The following is a 17,209-nucleotide window of genomic DNA, read 5'->3' on the forward strand; positions in this document are numbered from 1 at the left end:
CCGGGCGATTATCTGCGGACGCGATAAGGGTGGCGAAGTGGTTAGACCTCGCCTCCCTTATCGCAGCGAGATAAGACCTAGTGTAGGTTCTTAGTCGCAATCGATCGGATTCGGATCGGCTGGATCTCCAACCGCTCTCTAGGCCCCGTCTCCGACGCTTCATCTCCCGGAGCTCCACGGAGAACCATGGGGCTCGACGGGATCTGCACCGGGTCAGGGGCCGCAGGGGTACAACTCGGTCAAGAGCCTCAGTGGCCGCCCTTTCCCAGGCTTCCACTAAGGCGTCTGCCGAGCTGTGAGCAAGGGAGGCAGGTGGGGACCCCAGCGCCGCCTGGAACCTCTGGGGATCCATTAAGCGTCTGGGGCGGTACCATTTGATAGGTTCCACGCACCCACGGCGGGGGGTGGCAAAACGGAAGACCAGCCGCAGGAGATGATGATCGGTCCATGACAGGGGCATAACAATTGGGGAGCCCCCACCAAGATCATCTAACCACCGTCCAGATAAGAAAACTAGGTCAAGGGTGTGGCCTCCCTCATGAGTCGGTCCCGAAATTACTTGCGTCAGGTCCATGGCCGTCATGGAAGCCATGAACTCCCGAGCCAACTCAGATGATCCTCCCAGAGATGGTAGATTGAAGTCCCCCAAAACTATAAGTTTCGGGAACTCAATCACCAACCCAGAGAGGACATCGAGAAGCTCAGGCAGGGCTGCTGCTGCGTGACTAGGCGAAAGGTACACCAGCAGCAAGCCCAACTGCGCACCAGGGCCGCATCTCAAGAAGAGAGACTCACACCCGACTATCTGGGGAACGGTGGCCTCCCACGGGCACAAGGTCTCCCTCATAACAACAGCCACTCCCCCACCCCTACCCTGAGCCCGAGGCCGGTGTAGCACCCGGAAACCTGGTGGGCAAAGATCAACCAGAGGAATACCGCCCTCTGGGCCCAACCAAGTTTCCGTGATGCAAGCCAGGTCCGCCTGCTCACCCTCGACCAAGTCACGGACGAGAGGAGCTTTATTAACGACAGACCTGGCATTCAAGTACACCAGCCGGAGCTCAGGAGGCTGCACATCCTCACTCCCGGGACCTCGGGGCGGAGCCAGAGGGTCGGAGTGCCTCACCGCTTGTAAGCAGCGGAGAGACCTTCCCAAAGATCGATACGGCCCTCTGTTCCATGGAGTACTTTGTTTCATGGAGTAGAAGAACTACAGAAGAATTGTTATATTTATATGTAGTGCCCATTTTTTATCTAAAACTATTTGTGTAGTTTCAAATAAATGCATGGTTTCATGAACAGATTAATGCCTGACAATGCAGAGATTGAATATTTTACTTGAAACTGTTTCAATTAATTTCACGTTTTTTTTACTGGATAAGGAAACTGCTGAAGATTGCAAATAATAAGGCACAGACTGCTGATAAATTTAGTTGTTTCAACCTACTTCTATTTTCCATTAGCTGTCAAAGAGCATGTGAGACGTTTACAGATTTCACTTTGCATTCTTTTCAAATAAATAATTCACAAAGAAATAATACAGATAATACAATAACTATTGAAAACCTCACTAAACCTTCCCCTTTGCACTCAAGCTGGCATTTTTACATGAAGGAAATTGTTTTAAAAACCTTTGTTCATTTGAGTTATGTTGGGAAGGATATATAATACACACACACACAGAGAGAGAGAGAGAGAGAGAGAGAGAGAGAGATACATATATATATAAACAATCTGGGTCCTCATTTTACCGACCCCAGAAGGATGGGAAACTGAGTCAGCCTTGAGCTGCTGGCCATCAGCAGTTAGCTGCAATAACGGCTCTTCACATCACTATGGCTCTTCAACCTAGACCAGGGGTCTCCAACCAGGACAACTTTAAGACTTGTGGACTTCAGCTATGTTGGCTGAGGAATTCTGGGAGCTGAAGTCTACAAGTTGTCAAGGTTGCAGACCGCTGACCTAGACCAACCTTTCGGAAATTTTTTTTTCCTCAGGGAACCCTGCATAAAATTTATTATATCTACAGCTAGCATTGCACAGTATATGATGTCCAGACATGTTTTGCTCCTACTCATGACCTCTCACAGAACTCCACTTGAGCAAGGCTGGCCTAGTCAACATGAACACTCAAACTATATCTCATAGCAGACACAAAGCTTTTACTTTTCTTAGCAGGACTAAGGTACCTTCTTCCTTTGACGATACGATACGATAATCTTTATTGTCATTGTCCCATACAGAACAACGAAATTGAAAAATCCACATCAACCCCACAAAACCCAACAAAAACAAAATACATATCAACATAACACCCACCCCACATATACACATTTAACCCCTAGAAACACTCTAACACTCTAAAAACTAAAATACAGAAGTTCTCTCAGAAACTGCATTCTGCTGCATTCAAAGCCAAAACCGCTTTTGGATAAAAACTATTTTTCAAGCGGCTGGTCCTGGTCTTTATGACCCTATACCTCCTTCTAGAAGGCAGAAGCTGAAAGAGATCATTTCCGGGGTGCGTGCAATCCTGCACAATCTCCACAGCTTTCTTATAACACCTGGAGGCATAGATTTGATTTAAAATAGGAAGAGTACACCCAATTATTCTCTCCGCAGTCTTTACGATGCTGGACAGCATTGTTTTTTCCCTGACTGTACAACTCCCAAACCACACACACAGACCATAGGTTAACACGCTCTCTATGGTACAGTGGTAGAATGCCAACAACAGGCCCTTTGAGAGATTATGCTTCCTGAGAATTCTCAAGAAGTATAACCTCTGCTGTGCTCTCTTCATCACAACTTTGGTGTTTGCTCCCCATGTCAGATCATCTCTTAACTCCATTCCCAGAAATCGAAACACCGAGACCTGTTCCACACAATTCCCTTCAATAATGAGCGGATGAATGTTCGATTTGCATTTCCTAAAGTCCACAATAATCTCTTTTGTTTCTTTAAATTGAGGAATAAATTATTTTCCCTACACCACTCCGTCAGCAACTCAACCTCCTTCCTATAAGCTGACTCCCCTTCCCCAGCAGTAGAAGATGACAAATCACTGGGTGCTTTTTTAGTTTCTGGATGTCACTGCTACTGCAATTCAGCCCTATTCTTGGAAATCTGGAGTAACTCTGGATATGCAGGTTTGAGAACAGTCCTACTGGTCAGATGTGCTCACCATTAAGCACCTAGTTTTTTTTTACCCCATAGGATCATTACATCCAGGTCTTTTGACTCAGGTTTCCCCAGCTGTTCCTTAAAAAAAGAAACTTGCTTCCTGGGAAACCTCCAGGTATCTTGCATTCATTCAGCATTCATTCCTATCAATTGAAATAATTATTTTCCATAGATATTCTGGAGCTTTCCATGCTTCTTGAACCAGGACAGTAATTGTACAGTAAGGAACAATAGGAGGAAAATGGAATGTTCTCACTCTGTGCTTCACCATGCAACTCAGGAAGGGGGAGAAAGGGGGGAAATATTTGATATTTTCTGTCAAGTGAAATGTTACCAGCCCATTGCTAGCCTAGCCGTTTCAAGGCCAAGGCTTGTCCTGATGCTGATACGCAGCCTGGGAGACAACATGAGGAGGAAAGAGGGGGCTATGTTAGACCCAGCATCTTGGTTTTAACCATTAAGTCAAATCCTCTTAGGCAACTTTTTTTTGTTGGCAAAATCAGCTTTCTTGAACAACTGTAACCAGAGTTTGAACAACTAAGATTACAAACTAAGAGGCGATGCCTGAAAAATAAGAGACAACATTTTTAATACTGATATGTGACATTTATTTATAGATTAGCAACAATGAGAAAGTTTTAAATGGAAATTAGTTTAATGTTGAACTTCTCTGAGGTGTAATACGACTTTTCACACACAGTAATCAAAGAAAAAGTTGTGAGTCAGTATGTGTGATGTTTTGCTGGGTGAACCACTTTCTACTGGAAGTTTATGGCAGAAGAATTCTTCAACCTAAATAAGTTAGTACATTAAAAAGATTCCGACCATACTTACAATGATGACATCATTATCTTAAATAAAAGCTTAAACATTAAAAGTATATTTATGTACCAAGCTAAACTTGAGATATTTAATATATTAAGGTGTAACTCAATCTCTCCTTCCCAAAACCTGCTTACAGTGTTGGCTGGACAGACAAGCAGTTAAAAAGGCTGTTATGTTTGCTTTAGTGTTTGGCATCCGTAAGCAGACCATCTTCATAATCACCCATTACTTCTAGTATGTATGTTCCGGTGTGGAGAAGAAGTTGCCCTGTGACTTGGGCAACCTGTGACAGAAAACGAAGCATCTTCCTGTGAAGAAGGTAACATTTGGCTTTGACCAACTGTATGATTATCAGAGCATGGATTAGAACAATGCATTATCTGACAAAGATGGTCCAGCTTATACAAAGTAGTGCTATTGTAACCAGCATTTTTTTTAATGGTCATTTCACAGATATAGTCAATTTCAAAATGCTATTGCCCTCAATCGTCAAGAGATCTTGGGAGAAGCTCATAATGGAAGCACCTTCCTTTTGTAACACAGACTGCATTCTTAGGTCATCTGCAACTGACTTAAGGCAGTCTGTTTTGTCATGGCTATGGGACACCCTAAGGAGATTTGCCTGAAACTAAAAATATCTTTTTAACAAAAGCTCGGCTAATGTTGTATTTTCAGTTTTGCTGTAATGATTTTTCTGTTTATTTGCTGTTAACTGAGGTGGCACTGTGGTTTTATACATATATACTATATCACAATTTATTAAGGGCAATTAATATATTAATATTGGCTTGACTCTCAAACCTGTCTTTTTGCCTGTTTTGGATAAATGTATTGCACAAACTTAGTAGTCAATTGTGGCAACTAAACAATGATTAAACTTGCTTAATACAATGCACAGAATAGTCACAAGATCAGATGCTTTTTAATACCAAGTTTCTATCACATTTGAATATGTAATATTTTAACAAAAAAATTGTGGCATTTTTTTGACAATTAAGTTATGACTGCTGATAGAAACTATTAAAATATATTATTATTTCAAAATTAGGTTGCTCCTTTTATTCAGGGAAATGTATTTCTGTTCCCATTCAACCACAGTTACATATTAAGTTCTTATATGAGAAACTGTACACACTACCATCTAGTGCCTTAATATCCAAAACTTCAAAAATTCTCAGTTGTTAATTTTTTAATTTAACTCAGTCTGATTATTGAAACAGTCATGTTATAGCTATCTATTGCTGCATATTAAGTTCTCATTGTAAACTACACAAAGGTAGCAGACTTTTTGTATTTTCTCAATTTAAGAAATGTTTTAAGAGCCTACTTGCTTGATTATAGTTATTTTTTACATGCCGCCAGACAACCCTGTGACACATTTGGTCATTTTTTGAGCAAAAGATAGTGCAGTCTGACGTGCCCAAAAATAACATTTAAGTTTTATATTGACCATATTTTTTGCCCAATTACTAGATGGTTCTGTGGTCATCTAAGAAAAGTATTTATCATAAACAGTAAAAAAAACACCCTGTAGTGGCAAACAGTTTTACAAATCAATATTTACTTATCGTGGATAAGAAAGCAGAAGTAGGAGTGACTTTTGATTTCCTGCTGGATTCCCCATTGACTTGGCTTGTTGGAAGCAGACAGGAAGCATTGGAAAGTATGATCCTGTGACCACAGGGATGCTGTAAGGGCCATAACTTTGCAAATAAAACTGGGCTGAACATTGTGGAAACTTTAATTCCACACAATACTGGGTCACAGATATTTTATGCATTCTTTATGTTAGGAGGTTTTAGGTATTGTGATTCAAAAACTGTGTGTGCTGTGTTACACTGTGTGGGCTAACCTGAGGGTACAGACAAACAGATGAACACAAGTAGAGTTTTAGTAGTATATAGATTATAAAAATGAAGACTTAACTCTCAGAACTTTGGACAATAACATTGGGCCTTTAGTTTCTATAGCCTTAACTATCTGCACAGTGGATAATTCTATTATTTGTATAAAAATAATTAAAGTAGGGATAAAGTAAAGGTAAAGTTTCCCCCGCACATGCATGCTAGTCATTTCTGACTCTAGGGGCCGGTGCTCATCTCCATTTCAAGCCGAAGAGCCAGCGCTTGTCCGAGGACGTCTCCGTGGTCATGTGGTCGGCATGACTAGACGCCAAAGGCGCACGGAATGCTGTTACCTTCCCACCATAGTGGTCCCTATTTTTCTACTTGCATTTTTACGTGCTTTCGAACTACTAGGTTGGCAGAAGCTGGGACGAGTAACAGGCGCTCACTCTGTTACGTGGCACTCGGGATTCGACCCGCCAAACTGCCGACCATCTGATCGACAAACTCAGCATCCTAACCCACTGAGCCACCGCGTTCCTTAAAGTAGGGATAGGCTGGAACAATTTTTTGATATTATACCAAGTTGGGCAGGTACAAATTGAATAAATTATTATGTTTTCAATACTTAAACAAAGTATGGAATTATTTTTCAATAAACTGAAGTTTATCAAAATTATTTCTATCGCCAAATTTTTATTCTTCCTATTGTAACACAACTTGGATTTAATGAAAAATGTCCAATATTGCTCAACTAAAGTATGGAAATTAATAAGCCAATGATTCTACTTAAGGTAGCCATTTCTTACCCTTACATCCTATACTTTCTCAAAAAAAGTTAAATGCACCCTACTAAATTCACACATCACTGTCACCTCATAACCTCTCTTGAAATAGGTTAGACTGAGAGATAAGTCATAGAATGGTCTTCATGATTTATGGGGTGGGCATCTACCTTGATCCCTCCAGTTCAGTGAGATATGCTCATATTTTATTTATGGTCTTTCATAGGCACTTATGCCGAATAGGCCTCCAAACCAGGAGGGTTGCTCTTATGCACTCTGACCTGCTTAAGATAATAAAAACACAAGGCTACACTTTGCCCTAGTTTAGTTGTAAGAATTCAAAGCCTCCTTTCATAAGCTCTTCTTAAAGCAAAAAGTAGAATATGCTGTTTTTCTGATTACATGTGTCAAGCCCCTGGCTTGACAATCTCTCGGGGGGGGGGGATCTGTGCAGTAACTGCTCCACCTGGCTGGCAGCTGCTCACTGCACTGCCGATCAGCTGGAAGGCCAGAAACCTCAATTTGATGCTGCCGAACAGCTGACTGCACCGCCGAACAGCTGGGAGGCCAGAACCTTCGATTTTGACGCCACTGACCAACTGACAGCTTCGGCGGCCGCCGAACAGCCGGGAGCATTGGCAACCTGCAATTGGGGCCGCTGGTCAGCTGGGAGTGCCGGTACCTTTGCCTCACAGCTGGGAGGCTCGGTGGCCCGGCCCCGATGCCGCTGAGCAACCGGGAGCATTGGCGGCCTAGTATCGAGGCCGCTGATCAACTGGGAGCACAGCTGAGTGCTTTGGAGGCTAATCCCCCCCCCCGCCGACCAGCTGTTCTCGCCACCAGCCTACTGCATGGGGAAGCATGGATGAAAGGAACGGACTTACCTGACTGCAGAGCCATGGACTCGCGTGGAGCCGGAGGACGAATAATGTGGCTAAGGAGGGGGGAGGGGATCTGGAACAGATTTGTACCTGGTTATCCGGATGCTGGTCTGCGGGGAGGGGAGGGGTGGAGCAGCAGGGGGAGCAAACCACTCCCAGTGCTAACTTTGTTTGCGATTCAGCATCTGTTTGCTACGTTCCTGATTCTCGGTTACCTGTTTTATTCTGTTGGAGTTGGAGGAGGCCAGCGACCATTACGGATGTGACAATAAGCTATTAGAAGGGTTTTGTTAAACATCTGTGATCATTTTGTTCCATATACAACACTAGAAAAGTATACTTGTAAATGTATAAATGTATACTAGCGTTGCTTTGTGGTGAGAAAGGCAGCAAACAAATTTAATAAATACTTACCTTAGCACACTTTTTGCTCCCATGCACTTGACGTCGTAGGACACAGAATAGATTTCATAGAAGGTAGCTTTAATATTCAGACAACCTATGAAGTCCTTAGGATTCAATTTGTACAAATCCAAAGTGAAATTTGCTACTCCCATTCTCTTTGGTTGCTGTATTGTTGCAATACCATAATTTGGTCCCTATTTCAAAATGCAGAAAAATATGCATGAAATATTAGACTAATTACCCAAACATTTGCAATACCCATTAGACTATACTGAAAGTTTGGGACAAGTCTATCTTTTCCCCCTTCTTTTAACTAGGAGATATGGATCTAGATTTCATCTTTCCTTCAAAAACAGAAGACTGGTGCATAATTGCTTATCCCCTAACTATAATAACGCAGTGAATTAGGTTATAATAATAGACAATGGCAGGCCCAGTGTCATCACCATCATAAAAACAAGGCTTAAGTTTACATTACTAACTAGTGCTTTTTTTTCTTCTATTAAAAACAAGACTGAAATCTCATGCATTAGTTACCATTCTGTAGTAATATTCTATTATGTTTGGAATAGATGTATTTGTCGAGGCGTTTTAATATACTAAAGTTTCTGATACCAACAGATTAAACTATAGCAAATATATATACAAATATTTACAAGTGTATATTCAGGCAATTCCATAAAAGAAAATATATTATGGTTTAAAGACAAGATTCAATAGAAACAGATCCAAGAAGATGGTATAGCTCAGGGCTGTTCAAACTTGGCCCTTTTATGACTTGTGGACTTCAACTCCCAGAACTCCTCAGCCAGACACACTGGCTGAGAAATTCTGGGAGTTGAAGTCCACAAGTCATAAAAGGGCCAAGTTTGAAGACCCCTGGTATAGCGAAACAGTGAGACAAGAAAGCTGAAAAAATCCTGTTCCTATTTAGGTCATGGAATTGTAGTAGTAGTAGTAGTAGTAGTAGTAGTAGTAGTAGTAGTAGTAGTAAAAATTTAATTCTATGGAGTTGCACAATTCAAAAAGACAGCCAGCTAAGTAAGAGAACTAGTAAGGAATACAAGAAAATTAATGCTTTCCTTTGAAGATACAGCTAGCTAGACCTATATGGCATAAATAAAATGAACGCTAAAGATGAGAGCTGAGAAAAATGACAAAGAAAGAAAAAAGAATCTCACAAGTTTTTGGAAAGAGACCAATCGTAGGTCACTTTTATAAATCATAGGGGAAAAAATTACAAGAAGAAGGGAAGCATTGTTCTGGCCATACTTGAATAGATCTTGAAACCATTATTTATTTTTATAAAACTTTCTACCCTTTGTCCTCAGAAAAACAGGTGACAAACAAGAGGCATCAATCCGCCCCATTCTCCTCACTCAATGAAATTTGCAGTACAGCTTCAGAGACACATACAGAAGAGAACTATATCATACTTGTTGGTTGGAATGCACTATTTCAGAGCAAAACACTTACTGGCTTCCATTTCTGTCCCTTCTCCAAAAGCATGAGTTGTGTATTACCCTCTAGTGACTGGAAGAAGTCTTCAGTATCCACCACTGTTCCATCTTCCTCTAGAACCAGTGTCATCAACCCAGCAGTTATCATTAAAGCATCCAAGGTCTAGAGATAAAGGAATACAAGAAAGTTTAATTTTGAATGCCCCTTTGTGAAAGGCATGCTATAAGTCAGGTGGAAATAATTTCTGATTTACTGCAAGTAACTCAGTGAATCTTTCCTATAAAGTAGAAGATGCATTTCACCATCTACCATGAAGTTCAAATAAAGATCATAATTCTTCCTGACGGCGTATTCAGGAACATGTAATATAGGTACTGTAGGTTATCTAGAGCAGGGGTCCTCAACCTTGGCAACTTTTAAGACTTGTGGACTTCAACTCCCAGAATTCCTTAGCCTGGCTGAGGAATTCTGGGAGTTGAAGTCCACAAGTCTTAAAAGTTGCCAAGGTTGAGGACCCCTGCTCTAGAGAATATAAGTAGAAGCTATTGCACACATTTGGATCACAACAGAAACTTCTAATGGAGCTGGAACAAGAATACTTAAGCATGATTGGCAGGCTTATGTTTCTTTAGAGACTCAAACCTTGTTGATAAGCTCCTGTAAACTGCTTGCTACAACTCCTCTCCGGCTGCTTCTGTCATGGTTACAAACACGAAAAGGCCGAGCTGCATATGGAAGCAGGGCTTGTCTTGTTACTGATCCCACCGATGTTCCCACTGATACTAAAGATCTGAAAGAGAAATACAGTAATTCTTTACTTAATCTCCCTAATGACTGTGGACATTTCAGTTAAAAAGTTTCAAGTAGCAGCCTTTTCCAATCTGGAGCCAATGTTATATTGTAGTTCCTATTGCTGAAATTCTTAGCCAGCATGAACTGGTCGGGCTGACTTGGAATTCTGGGAGTTGTATTCCAGAAATATTTGAAGAAAAGCATGCTGTAGTTTTCCAAAATTACTGCTAAATCTATTGCTAAAAGTATGGCTTATTTCTCAAACTGCTTGCTGAATTAAAAAACCAGAAGGGTGCGGCATGAGCTTTTTGTTTTTCAAGAATATATTTCAAATCTAATTTTTATTTTAGGCCAGAAAAGCCAAACACCGTCTTTGTCTGAAACTCCTAACATGGATCTCTATTCCTTTTTCTAGAGGAAATCAAGCCAATTCTTGACCCAGCTAGCAAGTTTATTACTTTTATTCTAATAATTGTTTGCCAGCTCCCTAAAGATAAATTTCATTTGTGGGAAGTTTCCAGGTTAGTGCTACATCTTTGGAATAGTAATATCTGGAGGCTTTGCTAGCTTAGTTATGATGACCCAGCATCTGAGAAAGCAAAGATCTGACACTATACCATACTTCTCCAACCTAGCTTTAGTGCCAGTTATAGATAGATATAGATCAGGCATGTCCAAAGTCCGGCCCGCGGGCCATTTGCGGCCCGCGGGGCGGTTTAATACGGCCCTCTAACAGCCCTCCCTGCTCTGTGCAAATGCGGCCCTCCCACGGCTCTCCCTTCTGATTGAGGGCGGCAAGCAGAAGACTGTCTGCCGCAGGAGGGAGGGCGGTGAGAGGGCCGCATCCTGACGTCACTGCCCAAACTTGGAAGACGAGCGGCGCAGGCGCAGGGCCGGCCTGGCGGGACTCACTGCCCTACTACAAGTGCATCAAGTTCGCGCTCTCGGCGTCCTCCACCCTCTTCTCGGTGTGTCTTAAGTGAGTGGGAACTTGAGGGGAAAAGAGAGGAAAAGAGAAGAATTTGGCTTTCTTTAAGTTCGGGGGAAAAAAAGAACGGTGACTCCCAAGTGTTTTTCAAGGTTATGCCTACTCCTATAAACATATTTATTTAATTCAAGCTAAGTTCAAATGCTGCTCCGAGTACTGTATGCCTGACAGTGGCGTAGCGTGGGGGGTGCAGGGGGGGCCGGCCGCACCGGGCGCAACATCTGGGGGGGTGCCCATTAAGCTCGCCGGAGGGGGATGATTCCGCTTCGCCGAGGGTCGGAGGAGCGAGCGAGCGAGCGGGCGGAGCGTAGAAAGCAACTGCATTCGCTGCACCCAGCCAGAGCGGGATCCCGTCCTCCCGCGGCTGCGGATCGCCTCCTTTCTCGGGTGGGGGTGGGGAGGCTTGGCAGCGTCTTGCCTCCCTCTCTTTCTCCCGCCGCGGCTCTCCTCCGCTTGGCTCTCAACCTGCAAGCCCGGCCCCCCCGACCCAGACCCAGCTCCCGCCCCCGTCTCCTCCTTTCCCGGAGGTAAAGGTAACAACTGCGGCTGCTTGCTGCTGCTCCTCCTCCTCCTCCTCCTGCCGTATTGACTCTCTGCTACCCATTCCGAGAGGTGCGCGCGCACCTCCCCAAACCTGCCGACGTTTGGGGAGGTTTGGGGAGGTGCGCGCCGGGGAAAAGGCCGGGAGAGGAGGGGGTCCGGGCTGGGGGGGGGAGGGATGGGGTGGGGGAGAAGGAGGCTTCCCGGGCTGGGGGGGGAAAGCAGAAGCGAGGGATCAGGACTCCTCCCGCTTGGCTGCCGCCGCCACCACTCCTACGGCCGCCGCCGCCTGCTCTCTTGGCTGGTTGCTTTCCGCTTCTCTCCCCCCCGCCTGCCCTCCTTCCTGCCTTCCTCCCCTCCGCCTCGCCTTCCCCGCTCCCGCGTTTTCCCTCTCCCCGCCTCGCATTCGGGGTGATTCCCCGGGAGAGGGCGATGGGATTCCGGCGAGCTTTCAAGCCTTCTCGGCCGTCTCCGGCACGGCTCAGGAAGCGTTTCTGCGCTGCCCGGCCGGAGCCTTTGCCTCCTTCCCTCCCCCAAGCAAGGCGTCCTTTTTCAAGTTGCAAAACCAAGCGGGGTGAAGTGGGCTGTCGGGAAAGACATTCAGGAGGGTCACCCTGGAGAGGAGCGGAAGCGGGAGAAGGAGAAGGAGAAGGAGGAGGAGGAGGAGGAGGTGATCGACTCGCCCAACCCAGTCCAGGCCGTCCAGCCCCGTAACGTCCGAGCTCGCACCGCGGGCGGAGAGGCAGGAAGCCGAGAGGAAGAAGACCGCCAGGAAGCTGCCTCTGCAGCCGCCGCCTCCTCCGCCGCCTCTGTCTCTGCCGCTGCTAGGAAGGCTGCCGGTGCTGCGGCCGCCTCTGCCGCCGCCACTGCCTCCTCCGCCACCGGGGCCTGACCCGGGGTGTCGCTGCTGGATCGCGCTCGTCCCTGCCGCGAGTCTTCTTCCTCTCGGCTTCCTGCCTCTCCGCCCGCGGTGCGAGCTCGGACGTTACGGGGCTGGCCGGCCCGGACTGGGTCGGGCGAGTCGATCATCTCCTCCTCCTTTCCCTCCTCCTCCTCCTCCTTCTCCCGCTCCCTCTCCTCTCCAGGGTGACCCTCCTGAATGTCTTTCCCGACAGCCCGCTTCACCCCGCTTGGTTTTGCAACTTGAAAAAGGACGCCTTGCTTGGGGGAGGGAAGGAGGCAAAGGCTCCGGCTGGGCAGCACAGAAACGCTTCCTGAGCCGTGCCGGAGACGGCCGAGAAGGCTTGAAAGCTCGCCGGAATCCCATCGCCCTCTCCCGGGGAATCACCCCGAATGCGAGGCGGGAAGAGGGAAAACGCGGGAGCGGGGAAGGCGAGGCGGAGGGGAGGAAGGCAGGAAGGAGGGCAGGCGGGGGGAGAGAAGCGAAAAGCAACCAGCCGAGAGAGCAGGCGGCGGCCGTAGGAGTGGCGGCGGCGGCGGCAGCAACCAAGCGGGAGGAGTCCTGATCCCTCACTTCTGCTTTCCCCCCCCAGCCCGGGAAGCCTCCTTCTCCCCCACCCCATCCCTCCTCCCCCCAGCCTTTTCCCCGGCGCGCACCTCCCCAAACCTCCCCAAACGTCGGCAGGTCTCCAGACGGTGGCGGCTTGGAGAGGTGCGCGCGCACCTCTGCCCTTCGGAAAGGTGCGCGCGCACCTCTCGGAATGGGCGGTGTCACTCTCCATTTGGAGAGGTGCGCACGCACCACTGCCCGTTCAAAGAGGTGCGCGTGCACCGGGCGGCTGGGAGCCGCAGGAGACGGCTCAAAGAGCCGCATGTGGCTCCGGAGCCGCGGGTTGTCGACATTGTGAAAACTCAGCTGCCAGTTGATCTTAATGTTATAAAATGAAAAGTATGCCATTTGCAATTAACTTGGCATAAAATAATTCATTTGCATTTAATTGCAATTGTTCAAAGAATGTTCGGAAAAATGTTCGGCCCTCCAGCATGTTCACTTCATCCAATCTGGCCCTCTTTGAAAAAAGTTTGGACACCCCTGATATAGATAGATAACCTTTATTGTAATTTTTTACTGTGGGCACAATGGCACACATTAAAAATGAAATTTAGTTGCTCTTTAAATGTACACGTACATAACACACATTTAAACATACTATATACAACATATGTATAGACCTACACCCTTACATATAAGTAACATATAAATATTAACCGCTGTCCATCTTGAATACATAACGAAAGGAGGAAGCTTTAGAGTTCACAAGGTTAATACTGTATAGAACAAAACTGTGACTGAATCTGAATCTTCTGCTTTGGATACCGCGAAGCCTCCGCCCAGAAGGTAACAGAGAAAACAGGTCATGAAGAGGATGTGTGGTGTGCCAGACAATCTTGCAGATCCTGCTCAAGCAACCTTTATATGCTATGCCCTGGATGGAAGGGAGGGAACTGTCAATCTTTTCAGCCATCCTCACCACTCTCTGCACCGCCTTCCTGTCTGAAGCAGTGATGCTTCCAAACCAGACTGTGGTGCTGTATGACAGGATGCTCTCGATCGTCTCTCTGTAGAAAGTGGTAAGAACAGGGGAAGGAAGATGTGCTTTTCTCATGCAACTCAGAAAATGCAGGGGCTGCTGTGCCGCTTCACCAGTGTCTCGCAACCAAGCCAGCCTACTTGTTAACTGCACCCAGGAATTTGAAACAAATGGATTGTAACTATATCTAATACTAGCACATTATGGGATTTTTATATTTTATTTTACTTGCACTAAAGCTAGAAATTTCACCAGCTTTTTATTAGCAACCAGTTCAATTTTTTAATGGATGAAGCTAAGTACCACCAACAATGGTTTTATTTTCTAATGCAGGGGCAGGGAATTAACAGACCAAACACACTCCCTAAACTCTTTGTGGATTTGATGGGCATAGCAAGATGACATTAAATCCAGCTGCAATTGCCAAAACTGGTAGCGTTTCAGGATTTTTCACCAGGGCACTTAAGGGAAAATGTTCTGCTAATTCAAGTTTACAGGAAGGTAGCTAAAAGGAATAACAAAAACAAAGTTCATATATCTTAAAAAGAATCCCCAAGGAACATTGCTTCCATTTTCAGGAAATTACGACTAATCCACACAAAAGGTTTGTCAACCTTTAGAGATCTATTAGAGGAGAGGAGTGTTATTATATGTAGGAAGTTGGCCAACTAGTTACATTAGCTAATATAATTCCTACAGTAAGATACAGCTTAAGTTATCCATCAAGCTCTTACATATGTTTAATTTAGGAATTTACCTCAACATATTTGAAAAGATCTTGATTAGAAAAGGTTGGTTTTAGTCTTCACTTGATTGCCAGTGTGGACCTAGCCAAAATTTCCCCAGGTACAGGTGTTTCTTCAGGCAAACCTGATGCCAATTACAGCAATAAGATTCAAGTCAAGAGAAATATATCTTTTGATAGATCACTCGTGACTTTGTCCATGATGCAATATAGATTTAAACTTTCTTCCATATGTTGCCCCATATTTCTTAAGCCTCATAATAACACCATGTCTATTTGTTAGTCAAAGTTAAATCTGCAGCAGTATGGGGTATTACTAAGAAGCAAGCCGCTGTATATGACTAAAATGGCACCTCTGTTATAGCAGCATATCAGCAATCTTTTTGCCCAAATTTCCTTTGAACTTCTAGCTGCAGTTGTCTTTAACATTTCTGTATGTAATAAGAAAAAAAAAGAAACTCATCACCTCTTGACCTAATACCATAGGCTGAAAAAATCAGTCAGTTTATTAGAGCAAAATGGCACCAAATTGCATTGCTAGCTTACAAAATAGTTTGTGCAAATTTCAGTGTGATTCCAAGTACAAAGTCTGTGTATTTCAGTTCATCCTGTTATGTGACATTTGTCTCCAGAAAGGCTTTAAGTCCCTGAAAGCCTTATGCAAAAAACAGTGGAACTGATGGATCAGATTAACTAGCAAAGGTTTTCAATGGAAAAAAAAGTCAAATAGGTATTAATTCACATTAATTGTGATTGAAGCTCACAAAATGATTACCAAGCCAAGCTGTAACTGAAGTTTTTTCAAAATTTTTAGAGGTCAACACTGGTGATGCTAGTACAGCGCCCTCTACCTATGACCATAATTGAGTCTTGACAGTCATAAAGTGGATCAACCTTTTTTTACAGTGGTCATTAAATAATCCCATAGAACATTTTCCCCCCCAAAATAGAAATATACTCTGGTTTCCAGAAAAACATTGTAAATTGTAGTCACATGACTGCAGGGCACTGCAAATGGCTGGTTCCCAAGAGCCCAAAATGCAGTCACATGATGACAAGGAGTGGGAGCCTGGAGTTTGTAAGTTAGGAATGTGGCGGTAAATACCTTTTGGGGGTGGCTGTCATAACTTAAATGGGTGCTAACATCTGGTTGTAAATTGGTAGTACCTGTAGTGCTTTGTTCTCAGCAAAGTCCAATGTATGCTTGCCCAACACACCAGTCTTATTTTTCTTACACTTCTAGCCCCTACTTTTTTTCCCCATGAACTTTGTATTTTTTTCTTTCCTTATTTCAATTTTTAGTCTTCACCGAAAGTGGCCGATTTAACATTTGACTTAGTTTGTTGAATTAACAAAAATACCTGGGTTCATACAACACATTAGCCGGTACCCCAACTTTGTCCGCTGCTTTGGTTTTTACTTAAAGGGCTTAATAGTTAAAAACTCACATTTAGCTCAAAATCCCATCCCAATAAAGGAAAAAAAAAGGCTTCCCGGAAATACAGTACCATGCTTTCTAGCTTATGCCAAGAACTGGACAGTTTCTGGAGTATAGATGTAACTGCAATTTTACGATGAGCGTGGTCAACTAGGGCAGCCACCGCAACAAGCCATTGTACTTTAGCAATACTTTAAATCACTATAAGGCAGCGAAGCGCTACAAGCAGCCTACTCGTCTTTTCGCACAGTGTAAAAGGCAGCCGAGGCGAGTACAGGCACAGAGAGCCAGCAAGGTAGCTAAGCTTCCTTTCCGCCCGGGAGCTGAGCTCCTTTAGGACGACACCCCCATTCGCTTCTTGATTCACTAGCCGAGGAGGAGGAGGAGGAGGAGGAGGCGAAGCAACTAAGAGGAGCAGGAGCCGGAAAACGCCTAGTTGGAGAACCACCAGTCGGTGTTTGGTGGCGAGCCCGGACTGAGGACCAACGCTGCAGTCGTGGATGGGTCTTGGTGTGTGTGTGTGTGTGTCGAGATATGGCGCCGTGCAACAGAGAAATGCGAGGAAAAGGCGCTTCCCTGACTAGAAAATTCCACGCTGTCGGAAGGCAACAAAGGACGCGAGTTCAGCTGCGCTGCAAAAAACAGCAACAAACCCGACAGGTTGCCTTGGTAACTAAAACACCCGCGGACCGCACTCACACAACATAGTTCCGCAAGCGGGATGGTTGCCGGCTTAAGTTGTAGCGCACTTACCGCAACAAAACCGCCGCATAATCACGAGCGCTTTCCACAGCCATGGTCGGCTTCTGTTCCTTCTCACCTATGACCTC

General features: G+C 44.9%; 1 protein-coding gene across 3 annotated transcripts; it reads right to left on the minus strand.

Moving 5' to 3' along the window:
• Positions 1-3,789: 3,789 nt before the first annotated feature.
• On the minus strand, positions 3,790-17,209 carry CIDEA (cell death inducing DFFA like effector a). Of its 3 annotated transcripts, XM_081325129.1 has the most exons (6): positions 17,133-17,209; positions 10,027-10,174; positions 9,400-9,546; positions 7,933-8,117; positions 4,143-4,316; positions 3,790-3,975 (listed from the first exon to the last, which is right to left on the minus strand). In XM_081325129.1, the coding sequence occupies exons 1-5, from the start codon at positions 17,174-17,176 to the stop codon at positions 4,190-4,192; spliced, it is 651 nt and encodes a 216-aa protein (XP_081181255.1). In that variant the 5' UTR covers positions 17,177-17,209; the 3' UTR covers positions 3,790-3,975; positions 4,143-4,189. The 3 variants fall into 3 exon arrangements, with proteins under 3 accessions (XP_081181255.1, XP_081181256.1, XP_081181254.1); XM_081325130.1 differs by lacking the exon at positions 4,143-4,316; XM_081325128.1 differs by having other exon boundaries at positions 3,790-4,316.

This window comes from Vipera berus (genome assembly GCF_964194415.1).
Source record: "Vipera berus genome assembly, chromosome: 3".
In the NCBI taxonomy this organism is placed as follows: Eukaryota; Metazoa; Chordata; class Lepidosauria; order Squamata; family Viperidae; genus Vipera; species Vipera berus.